Source organism: Procambarus clarkii, chromosome 94 (assembly GCF_040958095.1).
Source record: "Procambarus clarkii isolate CNS0578487 chromosome 94, FALCON_Pclarkii_2.0, whole genome shotgun sequence".
Classification (NCBI taxonomy): Eukaryota; Metazoa; Arthropoda; class Malacostraca; order Decapoda; family Cambaridae; genus Procambarus; species Procambarus clarkii.
Genome location: NC_091243.1, coordinates 5,436,544 through 5,456,981, shown reverse-complemented (window position 1 = coordinate 5,456,981; position 20,438 = coordinate 5,436,544). Strand labels below are relative to the sequence as shown.

Genomic DNA, 20,438 nt, shown 5'->3' with positions numbered 1-20,438 from the left:
ACACCGGCCATAGCTGCGAACTTGTTAACATCATGCACCTGAGGATAGACCACAGGCTATCTTGAGGTTATCTTGAGATGATTTTGGGGCTTTAGTGTCCCCGCGGCCCGGTCCTCGACCAGGCCTCCACCCCCAGGAAGCAGCACGTGACAGCTGACTAACACCCAGGGACCTATTTTACTGCTAGGTAGCAGGGGCATGGTGAAAGAAACTCTGCCCATTGTTTCTCGCCGGCGCCCGGGATCGAACCCAGGACCACAGGATCACAAGTCCAGCGTGCTGTCCGCTAGGCCAACCGGCTCCCTTGCTAGATATAATGACAACAAGGACAACCTGGGGACAAATGGGCCATGGTACAGGAAACCAAGGAAACTATGTCTACAAACAGGCCATCCACCAAAGCAGATTGGGTGGCAGGCAGGTAACAATGAACTGCTGCCACTAGACACATCAGATGATTCACCCTCAGGAGGACAAACCAAACATTAGACACCAAGGGACCCCTCCAGAAGCTAACTGTCTCAGTTTTTGCCAGAAAAGGAAGAGAAGGCTGCAAATGAAGAAACTGCCCACCAGGGCCAGACAAGCAGTACCTATGCCTCTGGAGTGGAGCATGAGGCTTCCCAACCTGACGACATGAAAGCCTACAAAAACAGAGCCCAGGTAACCCTGGGAAAGGTACCCCAGAATGAAGGGGCAACTATGAACCAAATAGAGGAAAGAAACACAACATTGTATTAAGAGACCAAGATAGCTCAGGAGCCACATGAACCTCCAGGAGGTGAAAGAAAGTATGAGGCACCGTGCAGAATGGTGCCAAGAAAGTATTGACACTGAATATAAACAAGAGTGCCAGGAAACTTCATGTTGTTGCAATGACAAAAGATGCATGAGGAACACTAACAGTTCAGCTGCCAATGCACAGTACAGAGGGCAGAAGACTTGCGTCAGAAACCAGACATGTAGATCAGAAGAGAAGAATGCACTAGCAGAGTACAGCACTGGGTCAATCTGCAGAGGTGGTGGAGCCACAGAAAAACACCTGGGCTCAGATACTGGGTCAGAAGAGCGGGAAACCAAGGGCAAGTCAGCCAACAAGGAGCCAAAAGGCTCATCTTTCCCAATTTCATCACCAACCTGGACAACACCCTGAGTAACCACTGAATTGGGGTGAAGAAATAGAGGAACCCCTACCCTGACCAATCCAGCTGAAAGGAATCAACCACAAAAGCTCTACAATCTGGACATGAATCCATGCAGGAGGAAAGCCTCTAGTTTTACAAAGATGCGAAGAGGACCACCTCGGGTGACTGAACAGCTCGCAATGCCGCAATGGCTCACTCCAAACATATGCTGACTGATGAAGAAATTTAGGATGAACTTTTTGCATCTAATGAGGAAAGTATCAAGAATTATTCAGATCTTGAGAATTATGCCCAGGTCTCCAGTAAAAGGAATACAGACAGCAATGATATAAATGCACGTGTTGCCATCCCAAGGATGAGGCATACTCCACCACTGCTGTGGCACCCTTCACTTAGATAAAACTCATATGAAGATGAGAGGTTTATAGCTGTTCAGCAATCTTCCAGTAAGCATAAGAATTGATTGCTGGGGAGAACGAATTGTAAGAATTAAGAATTGCATATGATGGAAAAAAAGTGGACTTCTTCAAAAGAAAATTAGACAGTTTCCTGCAAGTGCCTTGTATATGTCTTTGAATGAAAGGCACTTGTACGATTTAAGTTTGACTGTCGGTGACGTCTGAGTATGTGTCTGCTACAGTAGAGTCTAAGAACACAGAGTAGGATTCAATCATTTTTTCGAGCATCAAATATTCCTTAATCATTATGGATTTTCTTTTTTGTGTTCTCTGTGCTGCTTGTGTTCCATATTAATATCACATTTTTGACCCAACTCAGTTGCTTCATTTTCAATTCATTTGAATTGTGGTTCACACTCATTTCAGATGTTTTTCTAAAAGTTAAATCAAACGAAAAGCCATTATCAGATCTATACTACTTTTCTGTAAATATGTGGATAAATTTAAAACCTTTTCTGGCACTTGTATTCCAGAATCTAAGAATAACTAAGAATTCATAAGTACAGTACTGAGTGTTTCCGATACTGTACATATACAGTACAATTTACCTCGGTGAGCTGCTCAGTAGTACAGTTTTTAATCTTGCCATCCAGAATTCTTTGTAGAGCAACTATTAGTGCTGGTAAATTCTGCAAGATTGCCTCTACTGCTGACATTCTGGACCCCCCATCTAGTATTACAAAGTTCTTTAGTGTCAGTGTGAAAGATTTGATCCGATTGCATTGTTCTTTTAGTACTGAAAGGAGAGGTAACCTGCCAGAAAAAGGTATAGACATATTTTCTAGCATTTCAAAACATTTCAAAACTATAAACTCCATACAACTTGATTTGAATATTGGAGCTTATTGCATCAAAAAGAAATAAATTTAAATTATGTGCACAACAGTGTGTAAAAAAGAGTTGATTTGGAGCAACTTACCTAAACATCCCGTGGGTAGGTTCAAACCCTCGTCACGGCCGTTGTGGATTTGTTTAGTTGTTCCAGTAATGTTTCCAATAATATTAAGGCAAACACCTTAATAAATTAAAAAAAATTGCCATCATTCGTACTTAGGGAACCTAAACTTTGATACTCGCAATGACTGGAGAATGCTAATCCCTGTTTTTCCCCAATAGAGAAATGCATCTATAATACAGATAAGAATCATCCTGTTTTTCTTTATCATTCTTTTCTGCAGTTACAGGGCCACCCAAGGCACTTCTGTTATTGAACAAATAAAATTTGGTAAGAAAAAGATCTTTCTTTGATTTTTTGTCTTTTTTTTTTATTGTTTTCAATTTTGTATGTACCTTTAACAACAGTCTTGCAACCAGTTTTTGGACCATTTTAGCAACCATCAAATAAATTTGTAAAAAGCCAGTGACCAAAACAAAGTATAGTGTTTGCCCCTTTGTGAGAAAACCAACCAGTGCCTATCCATTTCACAATCACTTTTAGCTTGTTTCTTGTTCCAAGTTGCACTGAAATAATGTATAGCTTCATCTTTGGAAACTGTCAAAATTTTCTTTTAAGACTTGGCTGACAAGGCCCTATCTCAAGAAGAGTATGTATGAGATCAGGTGTTACAGGTGTGGAGTTGTGTGCCTGTCCTCATAAGCAAAGGCAAAAGTCCATTCCATGCACCCGCCAAACCCTGTTTATAAATGAAAAACGGTTTACACACGACTCACTCGCAACTGATGACTTCCGAACACTTCCGAAACAAGTGCTTCGCTGATGACTTTTGTTCGAACCACAACGCTGTAAATGCTTCACCCACGTACTACAAATAGAAATAATCGCCAACAGAACCTAAATTCCTAATCTAACCAATGCCTAAATATGCACAGTATGCTAACATATAACTATTAATTTATATTTGAGAACATTCCACTTGAATGAACAGCATGCTAACATTGATGAATGCATCTTTGTGGCCGACCGCTGGATTTAATGGACTTGGTCGGAGGATGGGTTGGGATCTGTTGGGTATTCCTTGTGTGTATCAATGATCACACACAGTTTTACTTTATCGTTCAGAAAACGATGACAGTCTGCTGAAGTGGTCACGTCTTTTGGGGGGCTCCACTTCCACCACCCACGCTGCTCTAGCAGCCAGGGTGCTCTCACCAGCCCCTTTGGAAAAAATTGGTTACTAGCAAGTCTAGAGGGTTCCACCTCGAGAGCAACCACTGTGGCCTGGATATCATCTCTTATCTCTTTGGCTGAAGGTAGGTAGCAAGTCTTCAGATGATTCTACATCTAGTGCAGCAGACGTCATGTGCTTCCAATTGAAAAGTAGGAGTCCACTTTGACATTTTGACAATCCTTTTTCTCGATTTGCAAATTCTTTCATCTTTGTCTTACCCAGATAGTATCGTCGTAATTTTTTCTTAATCTCCATGGCATTTCTTATCAGAGAAAAATCTATGATTGTTTTTCCATGCAGTCACAAGAATACAAATGATATAACACCCTCATAATAAAACAAAAAACACTTAAGTACGGTAAATAAGTGATTATCAAAAGGTGCCAAGCCAGGGAGACTAGCAAAAGCAGCTTAAAATTTTCTTTGCAATATGTATTTGTATTATATATAATGTACATAATTGTACTCTACATTCATTAATTTCATGTTTCGATAATAGTCATTGGAAGCAAAATTATAATTACTGGGGTTGTGACGACGTGAGAAAGATGAAACTCCACAGGATCGTCTAGCGTCAGAAAGGAGGTAGCAACATCATGGTTTGTATTATTTCCCCAGATGTCAGTGGCCACCAATGTATCACAAGAGATGGAGCAGACAGTTTAAAACGCTAGGAGACTGGTTGAATAAACTAATGAGTCCAGAAATTTCTTCAAAGGCCATTTGATAAATAATAAGTATCGACTTATCACAAAAGTAAACTAAAGAGATAAAAAAAATGAAAATGCGCCACTTTTGACAAATTTGCTCGGGCAATAGTCCTTCTATTTCTCGCTCACTAGATACTACTTTCATATTCCCTGTGTTTCTTTTCCTCCTGGGTTGTTTAGTTCAGTTCCCTTAACCTATTTATCTTCATTGTTTAACCCTCTTGGCTCTGGCACTTGTATTGTTGCAAACCTCTACTTTTGTATTTTGGTTTCATGCTTCACAAGATACGGATTTCAGGCCGGTGTATTTTCCAGTATGGGTCTAAAAACGGCTGTTGATTGCCTTCAAAGAATCCTTTCGTTTGATAATTGTTTAATCGAAAGTCTCTCTGTTGTGGTTTCTAAACGATGTTCTAATGTTTGTCGATGTTACCCTATTAGTGTGTACCTTAGGTGTTAGTGCTGGAATTGCATCCACTCCCAAATATGTCTCTGATTCCTGTAGTTGGTCTATCTTATAGTGTATTTATTTTCTGGCCGCCTTTCTCCTTTTCCCATCATCATTCCCGTACACTTCTTGAGTTTGTCAAAATCTTTCTTTAACATTTGCATCATCTACAAACAAATATGCATGAACTCTGGTAGGTCATTCACATAAATTAGGAACGGTAGTGGTCCAAGGACCGAGCCTTTGGGGGACCTCACATATTACATTCCTCCAGCTCGAAACTCTCCTCTAACTGTGACCTTTTTTTTCTGTCCATCAGGTACTTCCTTATCAAGTTTAGCGTTTTCCAGTCTTGCTTCTCTATCTTATACACCAGCTTTTCGTGTGGAAAATGTTTTATGATTTGGTAGCACAAGATGTACAGGTGAACCTCCGACGTTTAGATTAGGAAGACTTGGTAAATCAATAGTCGCATTTCTCTTTGACCTTGAGAATATGTATAACGCTATGGAAATATAATGTTTTAATTTTGTTACATGTATTTGTCCTGAGGGGTAACTTGCCACAATTTCTTAAGAACCTCTCATACAATACGAGTAAGAACTAAGTTGTGTTCAAATCCAAAATAAAAGGACATCTCGGAAGGAAGTGTCTGAAGCACTACCATTTGTTGATAATCGCTAATAATGGCATAATGTCTTCCCATCCCTTGCTGCTTAATATTCCCTTCCATCTTCCTCGTCCCTTCCCTGCTCCATAACCCTCCCCAGTTGGCATCCTAAATGGCATCTATGACCCTTTGAATATCTTGTGACCTGGCGGTGCTATGTGGGCCTTTCGGACTAATGCTTTCTGTTGAGAATTAATGGCTTATTAACCTTCCCCAGTTTTGTACTCTTCTCTCCCCCAACTTAATCTTGGTCAACTCTGTAATGTAAACGCGTGAAATTGGAAGTTTACATACATTTTTATTTTATCATTCATATCGGGTGGAAAGTTTACAATCACCTACGTGCGCTACCTACAGTTAGCAACTTGGGGATACTTAGCTAATATTTGTGGTTGGGTCCTAGTTGTGCAGTCTGGTTCGTTTTCGTCTCACAAGCGAGAATTCCGGGTTCGAATCTCGGGCAAGACAAATGGTTGGGCGCATTTACTAGGTGAACAAGAGCATCACCTAATTTCCCTGTTCACCTAGCAGTAAATAGGTATCCAAGAGTTATTCAGCTTCTAGTAGGGTTGTATCCTTCTAGTATCAGTAGTTCTACCTTAGGCATATATTGAGGTCCCCCCTAACATACATACACAATATATAATATTTATTAAACTGGCTGCCTGTCCCCTGGATTATTATTATCATTTAGAACAGATCTGCCCTAAACTCGATGAGAGCTCAGCCCGCCCTACTAAGATTTCCTAACGTCAAGAAACTGTAGTACTAAAGTCCCCCATCCTAACCTACCAGAGGACCCAAAACAGAAAACGGGACAGTGTGCCAATTTCTCGAGCCACTACCATTTTCTAATACAACAATTTTTGACCTTAGGTAGAGTATACGTCAAAATGCGACGCTCTATTAGGAGGACGGGTTGACGTGCTAGTTAAGTGGGTTTGCAAGAATGCGAGAACACCAATGTTATGTACTCTCTCAAATCCAATATACCTTCTTGTATATATATAAATAAACAATTTTAATGAATGAGACATTTCTTGAACATTTGCACGAAACGCTTTGCATAATAGGGGCTTCATTAGTTTCTGTAACTCCTGTCCCTATAATTGTACATTACTCATATGTTCTTTGTACACACATTCTTTTGGATGAACATTGATTAATTTGGAAGATACAGTTTAATGTATTACATACACAAGAATGAATTAATAGTGACTACAATTTCAATTCTTTTATTGGTTATTTAGAATTTACGAATTTTCTGTGAACTCCATACACAGCTACAGGGGGGTGCCTGTGGCCGAGTGGACAGCACTTGGGACTCGTAATCCTAGGGTTCAGGTTCGATCCCCGGCAATGGCGGAAAACAAATGGGCAGAGTTTTTTTCACCCTGATGCCCCTTTTACCTAGCAGTAAATGGGCACTTAGGAGTTAGACAGCTGTTACGGGCTGCTTCCTGGGGTTGGGGGGGGGCGAAATATTGATTGACAGTTGAAAGGCGGGCCGAAAGAGCAGAGATCAACCCCCGCAAGCACAACTAGGTGAATATACAGTATTATGATTAATTTATGTAAAAATAAATATGAAACGCGGTATACGACATCCGTAGAGTTATTTAGATGTGAAAGATCTCCCAATCCTGAGCACTCCAGGTGCAAACTCTGTGAGCAGGAACTGCGCCATGATCTCCTGCATTACATCACCGAATGCCCAGTTATTAGACCTTTCAGACCCGTTGGCATGAGGTACCTGGAGGTTTGCAATTACTTGATTCACTCGTATTCTTGAAGATATCCTCATATTGCACCCAAAATTTGCCAGTGCAGGCTACAAAACATATATGGCCCTGTATGACTAACCTCCTGCGAGCTGGAGACTTTTAGTATCACTGCTACCTTATTCACTCTTGTTTTGATGATGATATCCTCATAATGCACCCAGTCTGCCAGTGCAGACTACATATCAAATGCCTTTGTATAACTAACCATCCTGTGTGATGGGGATTTTTAGCATCACGTAGCTAGCTTTGTGACACTCTGTACTCCCTTTCATATAATCTAGGGTGCTTCACAAATGCAGATGTACCTAAATGTGTTAAAAAATATGATGTGATATGGAGGATTTTTTTTAGCATGATTCTTGCCGCACACTGTGACCCTTCATATTGTTTAGGGTAGCTGTATAAATATAGATGTACCTAAATATGTTAATAAAAAATAAACAAATGCCTTACCTTTTCTTAATTTCACTCTCCTTTATCATCTTGGGTTTCCTTTACATTTCCCATACCCTTCACCACATGTCATACTCTTTAACTTACATTTTACCACCTTCTCTATCCCTTCACCACCTTTCCTATCCCTTCACTATTCCCTGTCACTACCTTTCACCACCTTCCCTACTCTTCAACACCATCCCTACCCTTCACCACCCTCCCTACCCTTCACCACTGAAGGGTAATGAATATAAAATATATATACAGTATATATATATATATATATATATATATATATATATAATACGGTATATATATATATATATATATATATATATATATATATATATATATATGTCGTACCTAGTAGCCAGAACGCACTTCTCAGCCTACTATGCAAGGCCCGATTTGCCTAATAAGCCAAGTTTTCATGAATTAATTGTTTTTCGACTACCTAACCTACCTAACCTAACCTAACCTAACTTTTTTTGCTACCAAACCAAACCTAACCTATAAAGATAGGTTAGGTTAGGTTAGGTAGGGTTGGTTAGGTTCGGTCATATATCTACGTTAATTTTAACTACAATAAAAATAAATTGACCTCATACATAATGAAATGGGTAGCTTTATCATTTCATAAGAAAAAAATTAGAAAAAATATATTAATTCAGGAAAACTTGGCTTATTAGGCAAATCGGGCCTTGCATAGTTGGCCAAAAAGTGAGTTCTGGCTACTAGGTACGACATATATATATATATATATATATATATATATATATATATATATATATATATATATATATATATATATATATATATATATATATATATAATATAATATATTGTTTTCTTGTTGTTGAGATATTTGTTGTCATGCATATCACGTTATCAAATATTTATTGTATGTGGGTCCTTACATCACGGAGAGGGTGGGCGCCGAAGGATGCTCTGGGGCTGCCGGCGGTCTAGCCGAACGTTACGATCAATACTTGCTTCGTTCATATTGCTTGGCCACACGGGACACTCATCCTTGGGATACGTGTCGATAGGGACAGTTTCCCCTCGGCAAGTCTCAGGCTTCGAAACCGTCTCGTTTTCTGGTGTTGGTCCAGATACTGGCACGCCTCCTCCTCCAGCCAATGAGAGGGCTGGGCTGGCGTGATGTCACAGTGGTTCTCACGTGAGTCAACGAAGAGCAGCAGTGCGTCAGTTTAGTAATGGCTCCCGTGTTGACCGCTGCGCTGCCTCGCTCTCTCGCCGCTTGTGTTAGATATGGTGTTAATCACACTCAAATATGTCTGAATTTGAAGAGCAGATCAGTCGTTGGGTCGAGTGTTCGACTCAAGTCGACACCAGCGGCTGCCTCTTTGGTCGGGGAGAACAATGCACTGGACGCTGCCTCCCGCAATAACGAGGAAAAAGACCCACTTGACCTGACCTTCTGTGACCATGAAGCCGCCTTCAAGAGCAAGACGACCTGGGAGGTGCTGCGGGCGCTGCTCGTCTTCCATATGTGTGGCATCAAGACGCTCGTCGACAACAACGACAAGGTTCGTGGCCACCTGACTGACGGCACATGCAGCGCTCGCCCGGTGGGACCTGTCGTGTCAGGCTGCTGGTGTGTGGCGACTCTGCCTGTCGTGTCAGGCTGCTGGTGTGTGGCGACGCTGCCTGTCGTGTCAGGCTGCTGGTATGTGGCGACGCTGCCTGTCGTGTCAGGCTGCTGGTGTGTGGCGACGCTGCCTGTCGTGTCAGGCTGCTGGTGTGTGGCGACTCTAGGCCTGTCGTGTCAGGCTGCTGGTGTGTGGCGACGCTGCCTGTCGTGTCAGGCTGCTGGTGTGTGGCGACGCTGCCTGTCGTGTCAGGCTGCTGGTGTGTGGCGACGCTGCCTGTCGTGTCAGGCTGCTGGTGTGTGGCGACGCTGCCTGTCGTGTCAGGCTGCTGGTGTGTGGCGACGCTGCCTGTCGTGTCAGGCTGCTGGTGTGTGGCGACGCTGCCTGTCGTGTCAGGCTGCTGGTGTGTGGCGACGCTGCCTGTCGTGTCAGGCTGCTGGTGTGTGGCGACGCTGCCTGTCGTGTCAGGCTGCTGGTGTGTGGCGACGCTGCCTGTCGTGTCAGGCTGCTGGTGTGTGGCGACGCTGCCTGTCGTGTCAGGCTGCTGGTGTGTGGCGACGCTGCCTGTCGTGTCTGGCTGCTGGTGTGTGGCGACGCTGCCTGTCGTGTCAGGCTGCTGGTGTGTGGCGACGCTGCCTGTCGTGTCTGGCTGCTGGTATGTGGCGACGCTGCCTGTCGTGTCAGGCTGCTGGTGTGTGGCGACTCTAGGCCTGTCGTGTCTGGCTGCTGGTGTGTGGCGACGCTGCCTGTCGTGTCTGGCTGCTGGTGTGTGGCGACGCTGCCTGTCGTGTCTGGCTGCTGGTGTGTGGCGACGCTGCCTGTCGTGTCTGGCTGCTGGTGTGTGGCGACGCTGCCTGTCGTGTCTGGCTGCTGGTGTGTGGCCCCTCTGCCTGTCGTGTCTGGCTGCTGGTGTGTGGCCCCTCTGCCTGTCGTGTCAGGCTGCTGGTGTGTGGCGCCTCTGCCTGTCGTGTCAGGCTGCTAGCCTGGTAACATCTAGACACCGTGAAATAATGATACCTATCGGTGTCCTTGCGGAATCACGTTACTGACAAAGCCACAATCGAGTAAGGTTAAAGATCAATGAAATGAAGGGTTTATTTTGTCCCTTAAGTTGTCATGTTTGTCTGAGCGGTTACGAGGCAGTATTTGAGAAGTTCTGCTACCATTCCTCTTAAGGGTGTTTAAATAAACGTCGGTTTGTGAAGCTTTGTGGATGAAGAATTAACTTTAGAATTGTTGGCTAGGCGCTAGAATATCTGGGTTGAATCTAGGTCAAGGTGGTACAATTAACACGGTTCTTTCTATTCTTTCTGTGCTTCCAGCTTAGTTGTTTACATTATTCACAAATGCTTTGAAAGTCGTTTTTAAAGAGTATTATTTCTCAGTTTAATTATAAGACAATCAAAAACATAGTTTCTGCAGCTTATTAATTTAAAATTGCGCAAGATGTAGGACCTCGATAAGCTACACAGGTTTTGTAGATATCTGCGTCAGTCTCTGCTGCATATATCTACACATGTATTGTAGATATCTGCGTCAGTTTCTGCTGCATAATACAGTACTCACACTCAAGGTTTTTATAAAGACATTCGCAAACTCGCCAACCTTGGTAACCATATAATTTGTGATTTATTGCCAATGATAAATACCTCTGTTATTAGTTATTTGTGACTACGCATTAACAAATTGAATGAATTATATATCAGTGTAGCGAACAAGATAGAGTAGATAATTGCCAGTGTGGCTGTATAAGTGTACGTGCTTTGACTCTGCCTTGACTGTACTCACCTTGTTGTACTTGCGGAGGTTGAGCTTTGGCTCTTTGGTCCCGCCTCTCGACTGTCAATCAACTGATGTACAGGTTCCTGAGCCCATTGGGCTCTATGGGATCTGCCTCCACCACATCCTAATGCATTCCATTTGTCAACTACTGACAAATAGTTGACTACTCAACTAGTCTTCCAGCGATGTGAGGTATAATTCCCGCACTCTCCTCGTAGCTCATACTCTCAGTTCAGGTTATTTGTACTGTTGTATTAATGTACGCGATAGTTTATTTTTTTTCCTGTTTATTTCAAAATAAAGTTTGTTAATTACAATCGCAGATCTAATGTTTTTTACGACCGTAGATAGGGAAGTATCTCGGATATGTTGCTAAAAGCATCCTATAATAAAATATTTAGTTGCACTCTCAGGGTAGATTTATTATTTTCAAAGCTAAATCCTTAAACGTATCATTTCCGTTTTAGATATAAAAAAAGTTTAACCTAATCCCTAATCTCTTGTTCCTGTTAGAGGTGCAAAATAGTCTCTAAAATTTTGTTAAAATTAGAAAAGTTTTGTTGAATCGCAGTGTTTTAAAAACTGAATTGATTGTATTTACACTGTATAACCTTGTGAACTGTGAAGTCACCATAACCAGCTTCCACAGAACGTGGTTAAAAAAAAAGGGAAGCCTTACTCGGTGTTGCAACTCTTGTAAAAGATACTAAACCGCTCCAAGGTAGCCGTTTGTTATTCTTTGCATTGTATAGAGTTTGTCATGCAATTAGTTCAGGGTTATCAAGGTGAACATAAGCAAAGCACGTGATATTTGCACAAGCTTATCCCTGCTCAATTTTGGGTAGACGAGACTGTCGCTTACGTTGTACAGTATACTAGTATGCATATACATGAAGATTATATGTATCTCTTTCTTTTGTGTACAGACCCACACGTTGAAATATTAGAATGTGATGAACGTTAGACCTTGGTTTTTAAGATAATATACAGAATTCTAAAATAGATAAGTGCGTTGTGCATAAAAAACACTAATACATTGTATGCAATTCTTGCTAAATAGACTTGCATAACTCTGGTGAGTGGCAGAATTCATGACTGGAGCTCCTGCGGAAGTCCTTGGATGCTTCTATGCTCATCTTGTGCTTGTTTTCGTCCTGTCCTGCAGCCTTCATTCCCTTGGCTCGCAGGTTCCCAAACCCTTGGGCTCGGCTATAGCCACTTGTTGTATTACTTGAAATGTTATATTCCTGTGGCTCGAGTGCTTAGTTTCCCACCTGCTGGATAAAATTAAACAATTGGCACAATTATTCTTTGCCATTTTTTTTTCATCAGGCCCTGTAATATGTTAAAGATGTAAGTTATAATGTCTCACGCATACGTAGTTTGATCAGTTACGTTAGTTTGATAAAGACTGAATAGACCTAAAGTATGTATGTCAGAGTATGTAACTGGATTATAAAGGATGCAACTTTCTTAGCTAAGCGAACTTGGGGTTTAGTTCCTGAGCCCATATATGCCTCTTTACATTTACCACTGCTACTTACAGGATGGGTATGGGGTGCTTAATGAATGAACTTTACGTTTTTGGGCAGAATAGACTGGCAACCTGTAGAGACGAACCTGCAGGTGAGAGAATATTATTTTGTACCTGTAAACGGGTGTAGGGCACTACATTTACGAAGAAAGGTTTAATCAGAAAATTTAAGTACGATAAAGACAGAAAAATTGCTACTAGTTAAAATTCTATAATCAACATATAATGACATGCATAGGTGGGTAGACTGTGTTGTATATCTTCAGTTCTGAGTCTGGAATTAAATATTTGAGCTGTGAGCAATTGTGCAAAATATGGTGAAGCAGCTTCCAGCATGGCTTATGTTGGAAGGAGGAAGACCTTGAGAAGTTATTCAGGCGATCGCAGCAGGGAGAGCTTAATTCTCTTGAAAGGTGTAATCCTAGATTTGACAAGAATATTCAGTAAATACTTCAGTTTTCTACTTGTTAATTGGTTTCGTCAGTATGCATTATGTATTGTAGAATACTTGAATACTTGTGTATCGTTATGTATGGCGCGTGCCGCATGCGCACACTTGCATAGTGGCTTGAAGCTGCAGCATCCCCATTGGTGGGGGAAGGGAGGGGGTAGATGGAGTCCCCCCCCACCCACTGAGTTGTAGTGGGGTGGAGCTGCTGTTTCCCCTTGGGGGTGTTGAAAACTGCTGATCGCGAAGTTACTGTGCCCGTCCCTTGGTGTGTCATGGGGTGGGACTGCTGCTACCACTTGAGGGTGTCGTGGAGTGATGCTTCAGCCCCCTCCCTTGGGGTGTCGTGGGGTTGAGCTGCTTTCCTCCCTTCACCTCCTGGGGTGTCTTGGCGTGAAGTACACACAGAGCAAGTTTAGCTTGGCTGTTAAACATACAAATACTGTCAGCAAGGCGGACAACCTGCATTCTATCAACTCTCATTTATATAGTAGTAATGGAGTAACTTTCTCTTGATAATTACCATTACCTATATTTCCTTTACTCTCTACTCCATTCACATCTTTAAAAAAAATTATAAAAGCGTTCACTTTCTGGGCAGTAGTAAAATTTAATTCAGTAAAATATTTTTTCAGAGAAAAGATTCGGAGTTATGGTGGTATATCAAATTAAGTTATTTTATTGAGGTTATATTAGTTTGCAAAGTTGATTACCGAGAGTGAATCTCTGAGAGCAGCAACACTTGACCTATTTTTTGACTATACCGTTGTTGGGGACGGGGTCATTGTTAGGCTTATCCTGGTTTTTCAGAAACCAAGGATATGTTTTTCCACTTAAGTCGCCCCATTCAGTTACTGGGCATATCAAGAATGGTTAACAAAACAAACGGTTTCCTTTTCTTGTCCTGAACTTTATTTCATTGAGCTAGTCGTCTCCTTTATATCACGAAGGTACATAATAGCTGGGTCATAAATTGAACCCTCAACTTAATTTAAGTAAGTTACAGACTTGATGAACTATGAGAAAATCCAATGGGGTTGTGAGGCTGCGTGACTTGTCACCTCACAGACCCAGTAGATTTTCTCATTGATGTATATCACATTAGTGGGATTTGTGTTTGATGAGCTAGTTGCATAGCGTGTTCTCTATTACCATTTTCCTTATTATATGTATTCCCATTTTACGTGCTAAAATATGGTTTCTTAACCTGTGTGTGCAGTTTTGTTCTGGCAGATGAAAACCCTGAATCACGTTAAAAATTCCTGAGCTCCTTGGACGACATGAAATATATCTTAGAAGTAAAAACTATTTCAGAACCCATTCATCACCTTTAGTACCTTCGATGAATCACGAGCGTTTAGAACTTAAGATTTAAAACTGCAAGGTTTCTGGGAAGTTCCGTTATGAAGTTGTTTACAGAGGAGTGGATTAATTTGCAAGTTCTGCTGGTGAAGTGGATGAAGGTTGGCGGAGAGTCTGGTAGAAGTGGTATTAGGGAAGGTGGGCCGTGGGAGAAGGGATAAATAAACACGTGAAAAGGAGAGGCAAGAGGAAGGGAGAAGTGAAACGTTGAGTGAATGGAGTGAGGGAAGTGTTGGGTGATCGGATGTAACGAAGGTGGCGTCACCGGTGGTGTATTATGGGTAAGTAGGTGAGAGTTTGGGTACATTTATTATATAAAGATTGAGGTGTGGGTGTTGCTGGACTTGTAGCCAAAATTAGCCACGGATTTTGCTGCGGCACGTGGTGCAAATTCCCAGCAACTTTTATCACTCGTGTTCAAGAAATGATTTTTTTTTGGGGGGGGGGGGATGGTTATGGGGTCCACTTCCACTCGCAGGATGGGTGTGGGGGTCCACTACCACACCCAGGATGGGTGTGGGGGTCCACTACCACACCCAGGATGGGTATGGGGGTCCACTCCCACTCACAGGATGGGAGCCTGTAGCAATAAGCATGTGACCTACATCCCCAAGGTCGGAAGTAATTCCCCCCTCCCCCCCCCCTAGCTCGTGACTCGTCTACTCCCACTAGTCTAGACGAAATAAACTTGTACATATATCCTGTGTAAGTTTGCTTGGGAATAATAATGCTTTTTATTAGACGTATTTGTGGCTTGACCTTCACATGTAAACCATTATGAAAGTAGTTTTATAATCTAAATTAGTGACGTACAACCGTATTGGTATTTTATAGGGTCGTCATCAGCTTAGTGTGCATATCAGTCCAGTCATACTGTCTCAGTCCAAAGTTACGCACATGGGATTGTACTTTTTCCTGGTCACTAAAAACTAGTGGCGCGCCAGCTGAATAACCTCAAGTTATAGTTATAAGTTGTGCTTCAGTCATTTAAGTGGAGGAGAGAACCCGTCCTCATAAACAAAGCCCAAATGCTCGTTAATCTAGCTGCCAGACCGCCCTGTTTATGAAAGGAAAAGCGGCTGACTCGCCTCTCATAACTGATGACGTTTCTCAAACTGCTTTGCTGATGACTTCTGTTCGTCTGTTCGAACCACAACGCTGTAAATCTACGTACTTCAAATACACGAGACGAAAATACTTCAAATTCAAATACAATAGACGTTATCTACTCAGCCCTTGACAAAAATGAGTTTCCGATTGGACTCTTCATTGACCTAAGTAAAGCCTTTGATACTGTTAATCACAACTACCTCTTACTTAAACTCCAGCATTATGGAATCCGAGGCCTTGCCCTTGACTACATCCGATCCTATCTTAGTGACAGACACCAATATGTAACCATCAATGATACAACTTCTTCCACTCTACCAATTACCGTTGGAGTGCCACAGGGCAGCATCTTAGGACCTCTTCTATTTCTTATATATATAAACGATCTGCCTAATGTCTCTAATATTCTCAAACCTATATTGTTTGCTGACGATACTACTCTTATCTATTCAAACCTCAACCCACATACACTAAATAATGTTGTGAATAATGAATTAAAAAAAGTCCACTTATGGATGTCAACGAACAAACTAACATTAAACATCGAAAAGACTTACTACATCTTATTTGGAAGCAAATCATCAAATGCAATTCAGCTACAGATAGACAACATTAACATCAGTAATAAAAATGATGGCAAGTTTCTTGGCCTATTCCTAGACAAGAGACTCAACTTCAGCACCCACATTCAACACATAACTAAGAAAGTCTCTAAGACAGTTGGTATACTCTCCAAAATCAGATATTATGTTCCTAACTCTGCTCTCCTCTCACTATATTATGCACTAATCTACCCCTATCTTAACTATGGTATCTGTGCATGGGGGTCTACCACTGCAAACCACCTTAAGCCCATCATCACACAGCAAAAATCTGCTATCAGAATAATAACCAACTCTGCTTTCAGACAACACTCAGCTCCCTTGTTTAAATCCCTAAACTTGCTAAATATTAACTCCCTCCACACATTCTCTTGTGTCAACTACATTTACAAAACCCTGTTCTTAAATGCAAACCATGCTCTGAAACTCTCCCTGGACAGATGTAATAGGACCCATTATCACCACACCAGAAATAAATATCTCTTTGATATCCCCAGGGTCAAACTTAATCTGTGTAAACACTCTATGGAAATTAAGGGACCTAGTCTATGGAACTCACTCCCTAGTGAATTGAAAAACTGTAAAACTTTTGCCTTATTTAAAAGCAAAACCAAAAAGTACCTAACTTCATCTTCTTAGTTTCCTACACTGAGCTTTAAATTTGCTCTGTACCTAGTGTTACCCAATCTCCTAATTTTTTATGTAATATCAAACAACCTTATCATTGTGTTCATTGCTGTCTTCTTTTATGTGCTAGCCATATGCTGTATTGTGACTACCAATTTTTGTCAACTACCATTCAAGCTGTCATTGCAATCAATCTTATATTGTTTCTGCTGTATTGTGCCTACCAATTTTTTTGTCAACTACCATTCAAGCTGTCATTGCAATCAATCTTAGCTACCTAGGGGCCTTGTAGCCTGGTGGATAGCGCGCAGGACTCGTAATTCTGTGGCGCGGGTTCGATTCCCGCACGAGGCAGAAACAAATGGGCAAAGTTTCTTTCACCCTGAATGCCCCTGTTACCTAGCAGTAAATAGGTACCTGGGAGTTAGTCAGCTGTCACGGGCTGCTTCCTGGGGGTGGAGGCCTGGTCGAGGACCGGGCCGCGGGGACACTAAACCCCGAAATTATCTCAAGATAACCTCAAGATAACCTATGTGCTTTAATATACTGTACCTACAATTTTCTCTCATCTTTTTTTTTTTTCATTTCATGTAATCTGTTATCATTTTTTTGTCTATAATTTTTGCAAGTATTTACCTCCTTAAAATTTTCTTAGATTAAGGACCTGCCCGAAACGCTGCGCGTGCTAGTGGCTTTACAAGACTGTAATTACCATATTTGTATCCTCACATTCCTTATGTACATTCTTGTATATGCATAAATAAATAAATAAATAAATAAATACAGATAATCGCAAACAGAATCTGAACGCCTAATCTAACCTACGCCTAACCTAACCTATGCGTAACTTTATATAGAAATTTATTAATATTAACTTATATACGAGAACAAATTTGTAAGACTTAAAATGAGGAATGCGTCTGGGGAGGACAGCCGCCGCTCTACCGAACCTGGCCTGAGGACGTGTTAGTATGCTAAGTGATGACTTGTGTAACTTTTTGGCTCATCACCTGCGTGTGTGTTTGGGCGGGGGGGGGGAGGAAGGAAAGGAACTATCAGGGGAAAGCGCTGAGCCATTACGACTATATAGCACTGGGAAGGGGCCAGGATAAGGATTTGGGATGGGACGGGGGGAGGCGAAGGCTTATAGTAGTGCATATGCTTATTAGGTCTCTCTCCCAACAGCTGATGAAGATGGGGCAGAAGGTGTTGGGTAAGCGTCTCTTCGCTTCCCTCATGAAGGCCACCTTCTACGGCCATTTCGTCGCTGGCGAGGACCAGATCAAAATCCAACCCACCCTAGAGAGACTTCGCTCATTCGGCGTCAAATCCATCTTGGACTACTCGGTGGAAGAGGACATCAGCTCAGAGACGGCAGAGAAGCGCGAGATGGAGTAAGTACCTGTGACTTCCTTGTGACAGAGTCGTGGGGTTCCCTGCTAGGGCTTAGACATAAAATTAAAAAAAAAACTGCATATTGTTGTGTAAGGGACTACGGGTGTAAAGTGACAGTAGGTATCTCCCGTTTCCTTACCTACACATACTCGCATATTTACACACGTGGTTTAGAGGTCTGAATGAAAGTTAAAAAAGTTCTTTAATATTCCGATGTATACCACCAGACTGGTATATCTTGTGTGAATAGTACTATATATAGTTCATGCAGACTAAATAGGTCTAATCTATTATCGTTAACGTCAAGAAATGAACCTCTCATCAGTTCGAGGGGGGAAGAGATGTAGTGAGGATTAGAAAAACAGGGTAATTTACACGGTAGACCAGAACGAGACTACTTGACAGACACGACTAAGGGGGCATGTGAGGAGGAGGGGGGAGGTGGAGATTAAGTAGGCAAATAAGCAAGTTTAATCCCTTTCACTTCTGTCTGCATCATCAACTTTTGCACTAGGCTCTTGTGTGGTACTGTGTCAAAGGCTTTCTGGCAATCCTACTAGATGCAGTCTGCCCACCCCCAGTGGGTGATGGTGTGGTAGGGCGCGCACCGGGGCCACAGAGAACGTCTTCAGTTACAACACAGTTACCAGAGTATGAATATAACCAAGGCATAAATATATCCAAGGTAACCAAAATATGACTATAACCAAGGAATATAACCAGGGGTGTGTGTGTGTACTCACCTAGTTGTGCTTGCGGGGGTTGAGCTCTGGCTCTTTGGTCCCGCCTCTCAACTGGTGTACAGGTTCCTGAGCTTATTGGGCTCTATCAAATCTACATTTGAAACTGTATGGAGTCTACCTCCACCACCTCGCTTCCTAATGCATTCCATTTGTCAACTACTGACACTAGAAAGAATTTTTTCAGTGTTTGTGGCTCATTTGGTTACTAAGATTCCACCTGTGTCCCCTTGTTCGTGTTCCACCCGTGCTAGAGTTTGTCTTTGTCAACCCTGTCAATTCTCCTAAGAATTTTGTAATTGGTTATCATGTCTTCTCCTTCTCTTCTGTTTTCCAGGGATAAGAGTATTTTGTGTGCGCGCGCGCCCTATGTAGTTTATTGATGAAGATTATATGTAGTGAAGATGGTAAAAGGGTTGTGTGTAGTAAGGATATGGGCTCCGCCCTTCCAGATAATACCAGATCTAAGATTTCACAAGAGGCCCCACATTGGCTTGTGCATTAATGCCTGCCATGCACAAGCTTCGATGTGCACGGTCTCAAGCTTGGATGTGGTCAAGCTTGGATTGGATGATGTGTTAGACCTTGACACACACCATGTAATTTGAAATCCAAGTGGGTCTACATTATTAGTGTCGTAGTATTTTACGGTTAATCTACTGCAGGAGTTGGGGCTGGGTGATAACTCCCTCTTTAGTAAATTTGGAATAATTTTTTTTTAATAGAAGGCAATGCTTGTTTGTTATAACACAAATTATCAGCATTCATTACGTTAAAGTAGAATACGCAGTATGATGATCACATTAAAAATGCCAACTTATCTATGATATTCTCACGGGTCTTGATTCTCTTTAGGTTGTAATCAGTTAAGACCTTGGTTATATTCATACTTTGGTGACTTGTGTTGCAACTGTGAAGACGTTCTCTGTGGCCCCGGTGCGCGCCCTACCAAACCATCACTCACTACACAAAGGCTCATTAATTGACATGTTAAAACAATACTAAAGCAACAAATTTTTATATATGTATGTATATATGTGTATGTATGTATGTGTGTATATATATATATATATATATATATATATGTATATATATATATATATATATGTATATATGTATATATATATATAATATATATATTTATATTATATTATGTATGTATATGTATGTATATATTATAATAATAATTAATAATAAATAATATAATATTTTGTATATCTCATACATACACAAGTATTTATTTTATATAAATTATTTTTCTTGGTGTAGTACTGTAGTTAGAGTTGAGAGGGGGGAGGTGGGGGGTTACGAACATCTTTCCAGAAGAAGGTAGATTGTGGTGTGTTACGGCTCTATTGTCTAAAGTACAGGACTCAAGGCTTTTGTAATGGCATAAGTAATACTCAAAAGAAGGCACCAAGCCGGTAAAGGCGTGAGGTCCTGCTG

At 41.6% G+C, this 20,438-nt stretch overlaps 1 protein-coding gene across 1 annotated transcript in view; it reads left to right on the top strand.

The window, feature by feature from the left end:
* The first annotated feature begins 8,959 nt into the window (after positions 1–8,959).
* Positions 8,960–20,438, top strand: part of LOC123747284 (proline dehydrogenase 1, mitochondrial) — an 85,092-nt gene continuing 73,613 nt past the window's right edge. Inside the window, exons 1-2 of the mRNA XM_045729363.2 lie at positions 8,960–9,329; positions 18,043–18,251. Coding sequence (XP_045585319.1) covers positions 8,997–9,329; positions 18,043–18,251 — 542 coding nt within the window. The 5' untranslated portion in view covers positions 8,960–8,996. The remainder of the gene's footprint in view (positions 9,330–18,042; positions 18,252–20,438) is intronic.